The sequence below is a fragment of the Globicephala melas genome, chromosome 14 (genome assembly GCF_963455315.2).
Source record: "Globicephala melas chromosome 14, mGloMel1.2, whole genome shotgun sequence".
Taxonomy (NCBI): domain Eukaryota; kingdom Metazoa; phylum Chordata; class Mammalia; order Artiodactyla; family Delphinidae; genus Globicephala; species Globicephala melas.
Genome location: NC_083327.1, coordinates 53,132,182 through 53,150,832, shown reverse-complemented (window position 1 = coordinate 53,150,832; position 18,651 = coordinate 53,132,182). Strand labels below are relative to the sequence as shown.

Below are 18,651 nucleotides of genomic sequence, written 5' to 3'. Positions count from 1 at the left end.
CCCTTTCCTCTAGCAGTGTAGAAACACTGACGAATTAGATAAATGGAACAGAAATGAAGAGAGCTAACTTGGGAAATGCAGCAGCTGTGACCATGGACAGAGGAGGTAAAACGAGAACACAAGAGATGAAGAGTTAAAGTGGGGGACTCAAGGAAGAAGTTCAAAAGTTTTAGTTTAGGAGACATGAGTGGATGATGATACCATCAATTAAGATCTGAGAAACCAAGAGGAAAAGAAAATCTAGGAAAGAAGATGAGATTCATTTGAGATACATCAATCTTGATATACCTTGAGGTACCTACAGAAGCTTCAGAAAGAGATATTCAGCAGGTAGGTAGAGGCCAGAATACATATACCTGAGAGATGTCAGTATATAAACTTAAGTTAAATCTGTAAGAATGAATGATATTTCTGATTAACCTAGGTGGCAATTACATAAATGTTTGTTCGATAATTACTCTTGTTATTTTAATAAACTCTTCTGTATTATGATCTACTTCACAATAAAAACAAAACTTAAAAAGCAAAAGAAGAATGACATGACTCTGCACAATATGTAGTGTGATAAAAGGGGTCAACGAGATGCCTGGAGAAAAGCAACATATAAACAGACATTAAAGAAAACTGCAGGGCCTTCAGGAGACTGAGATCAAAACAAAGAAATCAGAGTACCACCCAATGAAGCCACTGTCTAGGAAACCAAGGGCTGCTTTATGAAGGTCAACACTGCCAAATACTGTAGATCTGTGGCCTTAGTAAGATTTTTCAGTAGGCATGCAAGCTGAAAAATAACAGGCAGAAGGCAGTTAGAGATGAAGAAGAGGAATAGCAAATAAACTAGTCTTTTTAAGAAGCACTTTGGGGGACTTCCCTGGTGGCACAGTGGTTAAGAATTCGCCTGCCAATGCAAGGGACACGGTTTGAGCCCTGGTCCAGGAAGATCCCACATGCTGTGGAGAAACTAAGCCCATGTGCCACAACTACTGAGCCTGCGCTCTAGATCCCATGAGCCACAACTACTGAAGCCCTCAGGCCTAGAGCCCGTGCTCCGCAACAAGAGAAGCCACTGCAGTGAGAAGCCCATGCACCGCAACAGGGAGGAGCCCCCTCTCGTCACAGCTAGAGAGAAAGCCCACATGCAGGAACGAAGACCCAACACAGCTAAAAATAAATAAATTTATTTTAAAAAAATGAAAGAAGCACTTTGGGGACTTCCCTGGTGGTGCAGTGATTAAGAATCCGTCTGCCAATGCAGGGTACATGGGTTTGAGCCCTGGTCCGGGAAGATCCCACATGCCGGGGAGCAACTAAGCCCATGCACCACAACTACTGAGCCTGCGCTTTAGAGCCTGCGAGCCACAACTACGGAGCCCACGCGCCACAACTAGTGAAGCCCACGTGCCTAGAGCCCATGCTCCGCCACAGAGAAGCCACTGCAATGAGAAGCCCGCGCACCACAACGAAGAGTAGCCCCCGCTCGCCACATCTAGAGAAAGCCTGCGCGCAGCAACGAAGACCCAACACAGCCATAAATAAATAAATTCATTCATTAATTAATTTAAAAAACTCAATCTCTTAAAAAAAGAAAAAGAAACATTTTGGTAAAAGGAAGAGGAAAACAAAGTAGTAGCTAGGAGGGTCCCTATAGAATTGATAGAAAAAGTTCTGTATTTTTAAAATAGAAGAAACTTGGAAGTATTTGAGAGTATAGTAAGAGATTAGAAGCATAGGAAGCAGAGGGCATATCTAACAGCATCTTGGATAAGCTCTGAGGAAACTCTACCTCAGTCAGAATTCTACCCAAGTAGACTGAAAGGTTATCACATAACTTTCAAACATAACTCTAATAAATAAAAATTCAAATGAATTATATAGGACAATATCCTTAAAGCAAACATACTGCTTCTACTAAAAGCAAACAGGAATAATTCTTCTTAGCACTTTGTCTACTCTAACATACTGCAGACAAAGACTATCTTTTTCTGGTTAGCCCATTTAGGTGAACTTTATAAAATGTTACTCATTCTCCTTATAGTACTAAATTCTTTATAGCAAGGTAGGAAAAAAGACAGTTCATCAAATACAATATATCAAATTACTTAAGCAAAAGAAAATAAAGTCTAATAAATTCTCACCTATATAATAATTTACACTGGGTGAGTAAGAGGAAAAGCATGTTTTATAGGCTGATTCTAGTTACAACAATGAAATACCAGCATAACTACAATTTCAAAATCAAAGAAACTTTACATTTTTAATACTATTCAGCTATGAAGAAATATTTTCAGTTTGATTCAATTTCATCCAATCACACTTCATTAGCAAAGCTTCTAGATTTTAAAGTATTTTCCAAAATTGCCTCAAAAGCAAGCAGATGCTTATCTCAAATTACCCTCAGTCTAATGCAGAATCTTTACTATTACTGTCACCTTAACTGTCTCAAAGATGTTTCGGTCAGTTATGAAATTAAAAACATGTATGGTACTCAAGGACTAGAAATTAGAGTATACACATATGACTGCTGAATAAAAGAACGGTGATAATTGTTAAGTAGAAACTCTGTTTTACTAACATGAATATGCTAATTAAAAATGACTAGTCCCTCTCCCACTTCCTTCCCAACCCAAAAGTTTTACAACCTTATTGATTGCCTACTTTTTAAAAATCTAAGACCAAAAATAGCTCTGAGAGGAGGGAGTTTTCCTACTCATCTTTGTGTTTCCCTGGGGGTCATTTTGCTCACACTGGATCACTTCATAAAAAGCAGATACCCAATGAAGTCTTATTGTTGTAAGAATAACTAAAACTATATCACAACACTTTAACATTAAAAATAGATGTATAATGCCATATATAACTATTTAAGTATCTTAAAGGCACATTTGGTACAAGAGCAAAGACTGTAACACTGTCTAGAACCACTACTCACCCAAGCCATGAACGGTGTTGTAGTCTATGTCTGTTCCATATACATATGCACCAAAATGAGCAGATGCTATCAGAAGGCCACCTGAAAAAAATCACACAATTGTGATCTGTTAACCAGAAAGTCCCAGACTCTTATTTCTTCCCCTATTTAATCTGATCCAAATTCTTACAAACCAGCTGTAGGCAGAGTACCCTAGAATGACACTGGTTCTGGCCATATTTAGTAGGCTTCAGAACCGAAAAAACAAACGCCTAAGCTGTGCTCATCACACTGGTCACAAAGCAGGGAATTAATATATGCCCTGGCATTATTACTTTAGACAGCACTACTTTGGGAAAATTATCCTTTTCTTGGTCAAAATAATGTGTATTTAAACATTTTCATCTTATTTTGAGAAGTCTATACAAAAGCATCTTGCTCCTTTCTTACAATGAACATACAAGGCTGCTACACAAAGAGCTGCCAATAAATAAGTCTGACAATTGGGCTTAATTCTCACTCAAGTCAGAGTTTCAAATAACTTAAAGAGGGCATAATTAATATATAAGAGATTAATTCTTAAAAAATTAAAATATGAGGACAACAAATAGTTACTCCTATTGTCAGTGAGGTAATTATCTGATTTTAAACTGTAGATACAAATTTCTGAATAACTGTTATCAGACATACACAAAAATAGTTAATACAATGAATTTTCTGTTTACTTAGTGCTGTGAACAAAGAAAGAACAGATGTCCTAACACGATTTGACTAGACTAAGTAATTTGGTAGGTGTGACCAGTTCACATATGAAGGAACATCCTTATAAAGATTAAAAATTAATGAAATCCTTTAAACTAAAAGGTATAATATTTTTAAATTGTTTAAGAATAAAAATTCACAAAGTTAAATATCTTAATAATTGTTCTTTTCAATGAACTTCACTTTTTTAATTATCCGAATTAAAAATGTTCTTAGTACTTGGGTAAGTCCTAATAGCTATACTGCAGAACTATCTGTCAGCCAAACTGAAATCAGAAGTATACAGAAAAATATTCTTAGCCTATGCACAAACTTGGATATGGGGAAATAACTAGGGCTCTTTCCATTATATCCTTTTGAAATGTAATCTCTAAAATTAAGATGGGTAGTGCCTCCAGAGGGTCAAGGTCTATAAATGAATGTATTCCTTCCATAGCCATTTAAAACATAGTTTGGTAACATGTACTTAAAAATACTTTGCTCAATGAAAAATATTATAACTACTACCTAATGGAGCCATGAATAAGAGAAATGGAAGACTAAAAGTACAGCAGAAACCAAAACCTAGGTTCCCTCATACTAACTACAAAAAGCATTTGTTTGAGGAGGTAAGGTTAAGTAAGCCCTCATAATTCTTAGCCTATAAATGGAACAGTCCATATTTAGGAAAGGTACTATATTTAGTAATGACTTGAAATACAAAAATCACTTCACCCATATTAGAGGAATTACTACAATTCTGCCAATTAAGGCAGATACTCACCTAGAAGAACTAGTTGTCAAGGGGAACAGAAAAGCTTTCCTGTGTTCCTTAAACAGAACCTTATCCATTTGGTTAGAGTGAGTTTTGAGAAGACCCAATTTAGAGTACACTGCTGAAAGGAGATGAATAATCTGTTAGACTACATCTGTTAGTTAACTTTGTGCCCTTTAAAAGCTTTTCAAGTTTCAAATAAAATCAATATAAATTAGCTTCTCTGAACTGGTCACTGGGTAATCACTGTTAATCATCTAGTTATTTTTTTAATTAAATTGAAGCATTTTCACGTTTAGTTATACCTCAGTTGGAGTTTCCCTGGAAGCTTTTTGGTGGAAGAAGGGGTGATAAAAAAGGAGGGGGTGAAGTGTTGAGGGGGCAGATAACATGACTCACCCGATTTCTTATTAGCTATCAAGTGTAAAAATACCACATATGTGATCTAGACTAGCAAATCAGTATTTTAATGTCTTATTACCTAAATAGTAACCAGTTTAAGGTTAGGGTAATATCTTACAGGTAAAAGGACACAATAACTGAATTATGATATAGAAACAAATTTATGAGTTTCATTTGTAGAGATTTAAGTGGAAAGCCTTATAAAAATGTGAAAATGAGAACTGGGCTTTGGTTTTGCCAAAAGAAAAGGAAGAAAAATTGTAATACTATGTCCCCTATGTAATCCTTAATAAAAACAAACAAACAAAAACAACTCATAAATTAAACTAGCAGCTTAGGCAAAAGGATATTGCCAGAAAACAGAGATTATACCAAACTATGAGACTCAGGAAAAGGGGTCTACAAAGAGTTGTGGATAAAATGGGAAGCAGAGATTCTCACAAAGACCTACAGAGATCCATTATCTGTCTGCTAACTTTCTCTTTTCCTCCTCATAGTCTCCTCTCAGAGGTAGACAGTGGGCTTCTCAACACCTTGCTCCCATGTCTATCATCTGCAATGACAAAATTTCAAAGTTTTACTCCTTTCCTTAAACCTATGAGCCACTTGAAGGTAGAACAGGCAAGGAGTACACAGTAGTCTCCTGGGTATATTCTCAACTACTAAAGGAGTAGACTCATTTGAGAGAGGGGAAAGGGAAAAGCAATCAGAGCTGGGGCTGCAGAGCTACATCACTGCACCTACAGACATCAGCACACACTTGTGCCAATTATTTTCATTATGAACAAAGAATTAGAAGTTTACAATTTTAACCCTCAATTACCTTGCCTGCTGCCATAATTTGCCAATAGTTGCAAATTATGAATATCTTGGAAATCAGCCAAAGAAGGAACTAGAAAATGAATTCATGGCCAAACTGTTCATCATCACCATTCAATATTAGCTATATCTAACATCTTTCACCAAAAAGGTATCTAAGTGCTTAACAAAATAATTAAAAAATGATCAACAGTATGGTTAATTGACTGTCTTCCATCCATCATACAATTTCCTAAGAATTTCATATACATATATTACCTCATTTAACCTCACAATATATTACTTATTACCATTTCACAAATGATGGAATTGAGGCCCAGACAAGTAAAGCATCTTGCTCAAAGTCATATAGTAACTGACAGAGTAAGGATTTAAAACTCACTCTCTTTGCTCTTATGGTACGCTATACTATATAACTTCCTTTAGGGTCAGCAGCAATTGAAGTAAATATTCATTAGCCTACTAATTAGATACACAAAAGTAAAATTTGTTATTAAACAAATTAAATTAAGTAAGGCTGCACACTCAGTTAAGAAGAGTTGTATACAATTCACGAGTCTTGTATCACATCACAGGCAGGCCTGTGCCATTATAGGTATTCAACTTATGCATGCTGATCATTCCTTTAGCAATGTTCATATTAGAACAGCAGTACTTCCTAATTACTGACAGTTTACCCACGATATACATCTTCCCCCTTGAGAAAATGGAGATGTACAACTTAAAATAAATCTTACTATAATGAGAATCAATGTATTTGCTAAAATGGAAATGAAAGTGTGTTTCTGTAGCTCATAATGTCATTCTAGACAAGAGAACAGACTGTCTAAAAGGAAAAGGAAAGGTATTTAGGGAGGAAAAGATTATATCTCTCCTTTCAACTTCCCAGAAGCTTTCTAACCTACTCTATAACCTTGAGAACATCACAAGCCATAAGTAGTCTGTGGGTAAAGCCTTCAGGAACCTAATAAACATCTATTTTGTACCTTTAGAATGGAAAAGGGATATCATACATTTGAATTAAAACAAAAATACTAAAAAAGGAAAAGAATATCATCCACTACTTATGAAAAACTACGACCATGGAGGAGGGCACAAGGCTACTTATTTCTCCAATCCTTCAGAAGGTACTACCCATCGAAGAGACAAAAGGTCCAGTAAAGAGGACAAACTGCTTAAGAACTGTGCCTATTCTCAATTATTAGCCATTACCAGTTATAAAACAAAAGCACCAAAAACTAGCTAAAGTCTTAAAGCTATGCTTAAACAACAAACACAAATTATGAAATGTATTTTAGCAGCATCTTTGCAAAGATCTTCCTCTTGCAATTTTCCATTAACTGTCCTACATATTGCAATTAATTTTCCATTAATTGTCCTATACAGTATAAACAGTCAAATGACCAAGATATGCTACCCACCCTAAGGAGCAGCCTTAAAGCAAATTAGGGGCAGGTCTGCTCACCCCTTACCACACTAAAAATAGTCACCACCTTGACTGCTATGGAAGTTAGCATTTCATAATATGCCCAGCCTCGTCTACATCAAAGGAAGGAAATTTTACCCATACCGGTAACTATTTTTAAACTTTATGGTCTGGTCTACGTGTATGTGTGCATACTAAACACGTACATGTATGTATCTCAAAGAATCACTTCACAGGAAAAGGTTTTAGAAGTCCAAGAACAAGATTAAGAATTAATAGAGGGTTACCATTTGGAAAAAGATAAATTAAATCAATTCCTCACGGCATACAAGAAAATAAACTCCAAATGCATTCGAGATCTAAAAGGAAAAAAATCAAAACTACTAAAGTACCAGAAAACAGAGCTGAATTCCTCTACAAATTGGATGTAGCGGGAAAGTTTTTGCCTGGCAAAAAAACAATTACATGCAAAGTCAAAACATAAAGGGCAAACTGGGAGAAAATATTTTACATATTTATATACATAAAACAGGAAAAAAGGGGGAGAGTGACTAAAATATAAAGTATTTTTTAAAATAAGGGGGGGGAATCAAAAAGTCTACAGAAAAATAGGCAAAAGATTTGGAGATAATTCCAAAAACGTTATAAAACTGGACCTTAAAATAGAAAAAGTGATTAGATTTCACTCGTAAGAGAAATACAAATGAACACTTCACTGAGATAACATTTTCACCCAACAAACTGGCAAATTTCAAAAGCCTGACAATATACTCCGCTGGTGAGGCTGTGAGGGAACAGGGGCTTATATATTGCTGGCGAGAAGGCAAGATGGTATAATGGAGAGTAATTTGGCCACATTTAACAAAACTACATACGCTTACATTCTTCAACCCAGCAATCCTAATTCTAGGAATTTACCCTGGAGCTATACTTCCAACACTGTGAAAGTATATATGTACAGATTATTCATTGCAAGCATTATTTGTAACTGTGAAATATGGGAAACTACCTATATCCAAGTTTAGGTGATTGTTTGACTAAATTACAGTACATAAACCCATGGAGTACAACTATAAAAAAGAACGAAGATAATCTCTATGAACTAAAGGAAGTGATTTCTAAGAAATACTAAGTGAAGTTAAGTGGAAAAAAAAAAAAGAAATCTGTACGGTTAGACCAGAATTTGTAGTATATGTGAAAACTCACAATTTCTAAAATATGTATATGTTTGGTTGACTCAAAATAAGGAACATTCTGGATAAAAAATAGAGGAGGGATAGTATTCTTCAAAATTGTAAGTTTTATAAAAGAAAAAGTAAGATTCTGGATATACTCCGCATCAAGGGATCAAAGAAATGTTAACAACAAAATACAATACCTGGAAAGGAAAACAGATGGTATAAAGGGACATCAGTGGGTCAATTACCAAAAATGGAATACAAACACTAAACTACTGTATTAAGAGTACATTTACTAACACTGAAAACTATACTGTGGTTATGTAAGAGAATATCCTTATTCTTTTTTTTTTTTTTGCGGTCCGCGGGCCTCTCACTGTTGTGGCCTCTCTCGCTGTGGAGCACAGGCTCCGAACGCGCAGGCTCAGCGGCCACGGCTCACGGGCCCAGCCGCTCCGCGGCATGTGGGATCTTCCCGGACCGGGGCACAAACCCGCGTCCCCTGCATCGGCAGGTGGACTCTCAACCACTGTGCCACCAGGGAAGCCCGAGAATATCCTTATTCTTAAGAAACATATTCCAAGTCTTTGAGAGGTAAAGGGATGTAATGGATGCAACTTACTTGTATATAAACATAATGAGAAAATAAATGATAAAGCAAATGATGCCAAATTTTAACAACAGTCTACTCTGGGTCAAGGATATGTATGTGTTCTTTCTTCTATTTTTAATCTTGTAACTTTTCTATCAGTTTGGCATTATTTCCTGTAAAGTTCAAAAAGTTGGGGAGGCACTCAGGATAATGAGGATAGGAAAGAAAGGAATAGGTATAGTAGTATGTTGGGGGTGGGATATATGAAGACAATGGTGGAATAGCAGAAGAGAGACTCACTAAGATTAATTCAACAACACAGGAAATAATTCCACCAGTTAGAATCTCTTGACCTTGATTCTATTTGCTCCTAATGACATGGGATTGTATTCCTCAAGTTAGTTTATGGTACAATAGCTGGCTGGCAGATCCTAAGGCTGAGAGAGGCAGCATTATGATAGTAAAGAGCACGAGCTCTGGAGTTAGACTGCTTGAGTTTGAATCTCACGAGATTTCTACACTGTATAACCTTGACCAAGTCACTTAACCTCTGTCTCTGCCATAATCTCAGGAAGATTTTTTTAAGTATCTCAATTTCAGTAGTTGTAAGAATTAAATTAGATAGTAACATTAGAGTGCATAGCTAGTACCTGACATGTTTACTATTCAACAAATAGTAGCTACTGCATCACCACTGCTTACAAAGTTTCTGATGAGTTTCTAATGAGTTTCTGATGGGGAAAGACCACTACAGGGAGAAACTCCAACCACGCATAATTTGTTCCTAAACGATCTGAATCATAATGAATTTAGCCAGATGAACCTAAATGTGAGTACTCCCTAAGTATAGGCAAGATTAAAAAAAATGGGTTGAAGCAGGAAAATGTCTTCAGAGTCAGATGAAATAAACTTGGACTTTTAGGACTTCCACACAAAGTTAATTATGAGGACATCCAATCAAGTGCATACAGAACCCAGGTCATAGCCTCAGCAGCCAAGCTCTAGTCCATTGATACTTAGTCACTTTTCTTATTTTCAAACTTCACATATGAACCTCCACAAACCAAAGGCACATTTTTTTTCCATGTAAGTATATAATTATCAATTTTAAAAGATGAATACTTTTTAAAATTCTGTCACTCAAGTCTTTCTTCCCCCCAAGAGTTTTCCTTTTTTTTTAACTTAAGCATAGTAAGAGTTTTCCTATTTAAATAAACTATATAGCTTTACAACATTTCTACAATGTATGGTATACTCCCCTTAGTGGTTTACTTGGGGAAATAAACCCCACAAAATTCTTTCAGCATCCTCTTTGGAAGTGGCAAAAGTGTTAAATATTGGCTACTATACAAATACGTGGTTGTCTCTTATCTAATGATAAATAAAGGATTATTTTATCTTTTAGCAAAACTATTACTATGACCTTGACTAATATAAACAAGCAACATCTCTACACTAGTTTAACAATTAAATTAAAATACCTGTTCCAACAAATGGATCAAATACAATATCATTTTCTTTCACTTTTCCATGGTTGGCCATGATGAATGATAAACCAGCATCCATGCTTGTATTTCCAATAAAGTGTCTCTTTTTGACACTGTATGACTCAATAAGCTCTCTCTGCCCATCTGCAATCTAGATTAGAGATAATTTTCAATTTGTGTAAATGTACAGAACAGATTTAAGATAATTATTCACAATAAACCCATAGTATCTTGATAATGAGAACTTCTTTCCATTTACCACTGCTTCACATAAATATGTGATTAAGGCAGTTATGGACAAATACCTTTATTTCTTAGTGTGTTCCCATTTACTTTTGCTTTTCAAAGCAAATTCGAATTGAATTTGAATGCAATTATTCCAGGGCTTGGTGGTGAGCTCTAGCCACCTCTTTTTTTCTCCTAAATAACAATATTCTGTAACATAAGCCACAGCTTCCTGCCTCAGGGAAGTGGGCAGAACTGCTCTGCAGTAATTTCATTTCTCTTCAGAATGGAAACCTAGATCAGAGAGCTCCACAAATGAGAATCCTGCTATCACAGCACTCTGCCTTTTCTCTGCTTTATTAAAAAAGCAGTTCACACTTTCCGATGAGTCTTAAGACTTCCAGGTACATGACCTCCTACCTGGGCCCCATATCTAACAATCCTCTTGCATTTCATCAGAATCTCTGGAAAAACAAAACACACAACCACATATTTTCCACTGATTTTAATTCATACAGTAGTTCTGACTCTTCAGCTCCTTTAAAGTTTTACATATAGAGTCAAATACAAAGGCTTACCACTTAGAATTTTTTCTTTTTTTTCAATTTTTTATTGAAATATAGTTGAATTACAATGTTAATTACCGCTGTACAGCAAAGTGACTCAGTTATACATATATATACATTCTTTTTCATATTCTTTTCCATTATAGTTTATCACAGGATATTGAATATAGTTCCCTGTGCCATACAGTAGGACCTTGTTGTTTATCCATTCTATATATACCAGTTTGTATCTGCTAATCCCAAACTCCCACTCCTACCCTCTCCCTCCCCTCTCCCCCTTGGCAACCACCAGTCTATTCTCTATGTCCCTGATTCTGTTTCTGTTTCATAGAATAGGTAAAAAGAACACTTGCTTACCCATCTACCAAAATAGATATTATGTGGATTCTCAGGGATGCAGTTTGGGTCCAAACCATAATCCTCCAAAATAGAGAATATATGTTGTGGCTTCTTTAAATTCACTTTTCCTTCAAATGGCAGAAATTCAAGGGCCTAAAAAATAAAAGTAATTCCAATGTCCTATAAAAATTTAAAAGAAAACATAGTGCTTATATAATAATACCAATCTTGTAAGTCTGGTATCAGCACTAAATAAGACAAAACATGAAAAGTACTTAGCACATAATGTGGTACAAAAGAAGCACTTAGCATTGCAGATATTATATATCAACAGTGGCTATATTACATGAATCTCATAGGTTTTTGGTTTTTGCTAAATTCACTTACATCTATCCGTTTGATTTTTTCTTCTTGTGTCAACGTTTTATTAAATGTGTGAATCTTTATTTTATATGTAGAATCTGAATGCAGAAATGGAACCTAAAATAAGAGCAGATAAATTCTTTAAGCTTAGTAATTCTACAGTATCTACAGATATGCTTACAGAAAACCACATTTCACTACGCACCATCTTCTCCACAGGGTAGTTTCTCAAAGAACTATATAGCTCCTCTGGAGACTTTCCATGACCCCACAGTTCAAATATAGACCTAGGAAATAAATGATTGACATTAACCTCAGTAAAAAAAAAAAAAAAAAAATGAGTTCATACAGTAATACGTAACAATTATTTCACTGGTTCTTTATGCTTGCTCCACTAAAACAATTATTGCCTATGTTTTCTAAGCTATAAATGAGAAATACGCATCCTGGAAACAAATATAGCTTAAGTCTAAATTAACACAGAAGTTGAACTTTACACAAGGAGGATTTATAAGTCAAGATTTTTTGAAGTTTTCATCATAATCATTTCATCATTTTTAAAAAATTTTTATTGGAGTATAGTTGATTTACAATGTTGTGTTATCACTTCATCATTTTTTAACTAGAACACAAATGATTCCATAAAATGACTTGTGATTTTAGTGAAACAGTAAAAAAGGTGCAGGAAATTCAATCATTCCCACTGTCTTCTGAATAAAACAAAAGGAAAAACGACCAGATAAAAATGTTACCATTAATATTTAGCCATTATTTAATAACATTTAGTAATAATTACTTTTATGACTATTACAAAAACAAAATTCTTAATACAAAAAAATCTCAAGCGTCTATCAGGAACAAAAAATTAAGCAAAATTTCATTGTAATCAATGAAACAATTCTTAGAATTAGTTGTAATGGAACTTGATCTATATATTAGTACAATTTTGTGCATCTGAATTCAACTACTTTATGATTGTAAGTAATGCTGCCGTTAGGACTGAGTATACTATCTTCTGAAAATGAATTCCTCCTTTCCCTTGTAATGAATTATAGAAAGAGGGCCTCTACAGTAATACTACCCTTACTTAGCTAACTAAGAGCTAACAATATAACTCAAAGTACCAGGGACTGTTCTAAGGCCACTTAGTATTAATTCACATATTCCTCACAGGAATCCTATTAGGTAGCTGCCAGTATCATCATCCATTTAACCAATGAGGAAACTGAGGCGCAGAAAGATTAAATAACTCTCTCAGGTCATATAGCAATTGGTGAAGCTAAGATTCAAACCCAATCCATCTGACTCCAGAATCTATACACTGCTTCTCAGATATAAATATGCAAAAATACAGGAACTCCAGGCCATTCAGGAAAGGCACAGACAATTCCATAAATCATAATTATCCCTAATGAACCATTATACAGTAATTTATAGGAACGAATGTTTGTAGTGATAACCTAGAATCAGTAAAAATGAAATAATACTCCCTATCCTCTTTTTCAGAAAGAATTTATATAACATTAATAAATTTATATTTAAATGGCAAAATAAAAATATTAGATATATAACATCATAAGCTTCAGTTATAATTGGAACACTGGAGTAACACCCTTTGTGATTTAGATTTCGGAATAAACGGTTTTCATATATATGACTGCACTATTATCCCTATTTTAGAGATTATAAAACTTACATGAATTGCCACATCTCGTGGGTGCTATATAAATAAGCATGGAGGTCAACTTACTAATATAATATCAATATGACCTAAAATATTTCACTGATTATAGCAGTAATAATGAAACCTTTCTGACAAATAAAAATGCTTTAAGAAACTATGCTTTGAGGGAAGAAGGGTAATAGAATGGGGAAAGATACACAAGGAGCACCAATGGTTCCTGTCATGGTTTATTTCTTTAAAAAAAAAAAAAAGCTGTGGCAAATATCTCAAAATGTTGAGATCTAACAAGGTAGGTACCTCGGTGTTTGTTATATATCACTGCTTGTGATATGCTCAAAATAGTCCATGTTAAAAATAAGTCAAATAAAATGAACTTTCAATCCCTATTCTACCACAAAAAAATCTGAATTTAAGTTAGCTTTGAATGCACTGTTCTAAAAGTCTATTAGCTCCAGAACAATTAATGCTACAATCAGAACTGTAAATTTTATCCTCTGAAAATGAATTCCCCCATTTCTATTAAATTTATAGAGATAAGGTCTCTGCAGTAATACTGTTCTTACTTAGTTATCACTTAAGGTATAACCTCAGCTATGCAAAATATACAGAGACTAAAAAGCAGCCAGGGACATTATTTCATAATGTTATACAACTATTACACAACTATTTATTGTACCATTACTCAAATATATTCATCAGAAGATATGAGCTTTGAAGGAAGTATACAAGTTCTGGTTCTCAAGTAGCTATTTTAAACCTATAAGCTTTATCTTTGGAATTCAAACACCCCTTAGAGCCATAAATTTTAATACACTAATGTAGAGTAATAATTATTCAAAGGATGTGTTTCTTAGTTCTGTTTCTGCTTTCTAGTCATTTTTATTGACTAAGACCCATCAACAAGCCTCAATTTACGAGATTAGATTTAGTACTGCAGCTAGTTTTCAATAGGATAAATCTAATATGGGGGTTGTAGTCTATTCAATAATATAGCAATGACATACTATGCTATAAAGTATTGCTAACCATGCTAACAAAACTAGATATATGTAAATTATTTGCACTGCATTATTAAATATTATAATTTCTAAGCAAAAAGAAGTTTTCAGAAATGTTTGGGGATGGGGGAGCATGTAAAAAAAAAAGCAATTCAAGGATAAGTTGTTCAGTTCTTAAAATGGTAGCTAAAAACGCAGTTTAATTTTCAAACCCAAAGATAGAATTTTCCAACAATAAAAAAAATGAAAGAAAGAAAAGAAATGAAAAAAGAACAGATACTAATGATAAAAGCTAGAAAACACTCAGGCAGGATAAATAAGGAAGGCACCATTATATTAATCCATATCAAGATATGATAATCAGAGTTCCTCTAACAAATAAAACAGAAAACATACTTTATGGTAGTCCTCATTTTTGTCATCTTACACTTCACCAATCTGTTCATCTAACTAAAAACCATCTATAAGAAAAACATTTTTAGGTTTTCAATACTTTGGTTATAATTAAATGTGGCATTTATCCTATGTAATAACACAGCATTTACATCTTATACCATATGCTTGCTTAATGTAGAAGTTTAAAAAAATTATTCTAAAGCAAGCGTTTCTGCATTTCACCACTGAAATTCTCTCAACCTCAGTTTCAGCAGATAACTCTCCTCTGTTCTCCTACCACCATCCAGTGGCAAATACATGTAACTACAAGCTAAGCTGAGCTCCCCAAACAATCAACCCCCTTCTACCTTCTGCCAACATAAGCAAAAAGTAGGACAGAGTAGTTATGAGAAGTCTGGTTTATACTCATGCAGGAGGACACTATAAGTTTTTCTTACTTGGCACACACTGTCCGTTTCATTAAGTTTCTGGCAATATCTTCAGAGGGAATGCTAAGAATCCAAAAAGGAGACTGAAAGAAACAACAATATATGGTTTTATGGCCTCATATGCTTTCGTTTAAGAAGTCAATAAGGAGAGATTCCTATCTGCTACTTTTATGTAAGAATATCTGATTTGACACTAACCAAAATAAAAATTGCTCCAATAGATAAAAAATAAATAAATAAATTATTTTAATAGGTAACCTGTTAAGATAATACAGTACAGTATCAGAACACTTTTATAAATGACTGTATAAATGAAAACATCAGCAAATTTAAGGATATTTAAACTTCAGGTTAATTTTGTGTTTGCTCTTATATAGTCTGATCAAGAATTAATGAGTATTTTACCCCAAAATATAATTTCAGAATTTTTTATTGTTGCTAATTATTTCTTATAACACAGCTATTTTATTTTTAACTACTAAGTAATGTATTTCTTTGAATGATCCCTTTTTTTCTAGGTAGTTGTGGCCACCCGAGGGGGTGGGAAACATAGTTATTGTCTCTGCAATAACTATGATGGAAAACTATACAGTATATTATTAAATTATCATTTATTTTTATTATTTTATCTAAGGAAAAAAGTTCCAAGTGCATCAGCAGGTTTTAATACCCAAGATTATAGGCACTTCTGTGCTCCACCCAGATAACCACTTGCCAGAATGCAGCAAAATGTAGCAGGATCCTAACCTCAGTTTAACACCCTCACCCAATTATATCCACACTCTCCCTCTTTCCCTCCTCCCTCAATAAGTGAAATTCATTCAGGAGTACAAGTCCAACACCAGGGGACTTTCAAATTAAGTTCTCTCATCTTTTGTGAAAAGTCCTCCCTGCCACACCCAGCCTTTATTCCAATATTCACACTACCCTACAGAAAAATTCAAAATAATCCAAACAGGAAAAAAGATGGTCATCTCAGTATTATTTTTATTAGGAAAAATTTAAAAGCAACCTGAATGAAATGAAATCATTAGATAAATTATGGTAGAGCTAATCGATGGAAAATATTACACATCCCTGTTAGTAATGAAAGCTATGCAGAAATATGTGCCTACATTAATGCTATCAAATGAAAAAGAAATGCAGAAGTTCACTGGTAGCATTACCACTGAGCGGAAAAAATGTATATGAAAAAAGACTAGAAGGCAGTATCCCCAAATTATAAGTCACGTCAAGGAAGAAGAATTGTGAATGATTTTTTCTTTTTCTATTTTCCAAACTCCTCTAATACACTGATAAACCATCAAATACAAAATATATAAATAAACTCACAATTTCACACATGCACAATTACAAATTTTAAAATGAGTACCAATATAAGCCTGAAATTCAGCTAAATTCTAAACTCTAATTATACCTCATCAATAGAAGACAGCCCTTTTTCCAATGAAGCAACAGATATAAATTATGGTATAACTGTTGAACTACAATTTAAAAACTAATAAAATAAGTGAATACTGGAAATAAATCTAACTTTCCAAAACCAAAATTTCTCCCAAATATCCTTTTTATTCAATTGCCCCTAAAAACAGACACAGGTAACCAAAAAAATATAAATTTAAGATTTTGAGCTCTTCTCTTTAAATTCAAGGTTCTATTTATAAGGATACTACATATGGTCTAATGAAAAATACAAATTCAACTTACCTTTCCATAAGTTTCCTGACTATTGGTGAACTGACCTCCAAAAAGTGAAAGCAGAGACTTTATTTCCTATATTGAAAATATCAGAGAGAGAATACATTTTAACACAGGGAACTTAAAGTCTATTAAGATGCAGTTATAACACACACACAAAGACACACACACACACACACACACACACACACACACAAAGAGCAGATTATCTACTTAAGGTGTTTAAATGTCAATACCAGACAAATTACAACTCTGGGTTCTAAAAAAATTTTACAGTCACAATCATGGTAAGTAATTTCGGAGAAATTTTAGAAAAAAACAAAAAAGCGTTGTCAAAAAACTTTGAGAAAATGCACTGAGTTTTAAAAGGAAAAAGCAGATTACAAAAACAATAGATTAGTAAATCTGACAATGGATCAATACAAATAAATTAGATAATTTGAGGATGTTCAGAAAAGAAATAACATGTTTGTAATGATGTTTAGGATCCCTGTGTTTTCCCTTTGAATATTAATATCATAAACATTTTCTTCCTTGGCATCAGGACTGCAAATTTTTCAGTAGGAAACAATACACTTTATGTTGGACATTTAGGTGTTTTCAACTTTATCAGTTTAAAACAAAGCTAAATACTTATTTTCACAAATATATGGATTTTTCCATTTGAGATTGCTTCTTTAAAGTAGAATTACTATACTCAGAGACGTGAAAAATTTTATGGCTTCTTAGCGTATATGTGGCCAAAATACTTTTTTTTTTAACATCTTTATTGGAGTGTAATTGCTTTAAAATGGTGTGTTAGTTTCTGCTGTATAACAAAGTGAATCAGCTATACATATACATATATCCCCATATCCCCTCTTTCTTGCATCTCCCTCCCACCCTCCCTATCCCACCACTCTAGGTGGACACAAAGCACAGAGCTGATCTCCCTGTGCTATGCAGCTGCTTCCCACTAGCTATCTATTTTACATTTGGTAGTCTATATATGTCCATGCCACTCTATCACTTGGTCCCAGCATAGCCCTCCCCCTCCCCGTGTCCTCACTTCCATTCTCTACGTCTGCGTCTTTATTCCTGTCCTGCCCCTAGGTTCTTCAAAACTTTTTTTTTTTTAGATTCCATATATATGTGTTAGCATACGGTATTTTTCTCCTTCTGACTTACTTAACTCTCTATGAGACTCTAGGTCCATCCATGTCACAACAAGTAACTCAATTTTCTTTCTTTTTATGGGTGAGTAATATTCCATTGTATATATGTGCCACATCTTCTTTATCCATTCATCTGTTGATGGACACTTAGGTTTTTTCCATTTCCTGGCTATTGTAAATAGAGCTGCAATGAACATTGTGGTACATGATTCGTTTTGAATTATTGTTTTCTCAGGGTATATGCCCAGTAGTGGGATTGCTGGGTTGTATGGTAGTTCTATTTTTAGTTTTCTAAGGAACCTCCATACTGTTCTCCATAGTGGCTGAATCAATTTACATTCCCACCAACAGTGCAAGAGGGTTCCCTTTTCTCCACACCCTCTCCAGCATTTACTGTTTGTAGATTTTTTGATGATGGCCATTCTGACCGGTGTTGAGTGATACCTCATTGTAGTTTTGACTTGCATTTCGC

At 34.4% G+C, this 18,651-nt stretch overlaps 1 protein-coding gene across 3 annotated transcripts in view; it reads right to left on the bottom strand.

Annotated features, from left to right (window-relative positions):
• The window catches only part of TRMT11 (tRNA methyltransferase 11 homolog), a 63,347-nt gene that overhangs the window by 31,707 nt on the left and 12,989 nt on the right, over window positions 1-18,651 (bottom strand). For 2 of the 3 annotated variants that reach the window (XM_030853523.2, XM_070043458.1), the window contains exons 2-8: window positions 17,035-17,100; window positions 15,337-15,410; window positions 12,027-12,108; window positions 11,846-11,938; window positions 11,477-11,611; window positions 10,323-10,479; window positions 2,930-3,010 (exon numbers count right to left, since the gene is read on the bottom strand). In XM_030853523.2, the coding sequence (XP_030709383.1) occupies window positions 2,930-3,010; window positions 10,323-10,479; window positions 11,477-11,611; window positions 11,846-11,938; window positions 12,027-12,108; window positions 15,337-15,410; window positions 17,035-17,100 (688 nt within the window). Of the gene's footprint in view, window positions 1-2,929; window positions 3,011-10,322; window positions 10,480-11,476; window positions 11,612-11,845; window positions 11,939-12,026; window positions 12,109-15,336; window positions 15,411-17,034; window positions 17,101-18,192; window positions 18,633-18,651 lie in introns of those variants that run through there. The other variant, XM_060283625.2, reaches the window with a different exon arrangement.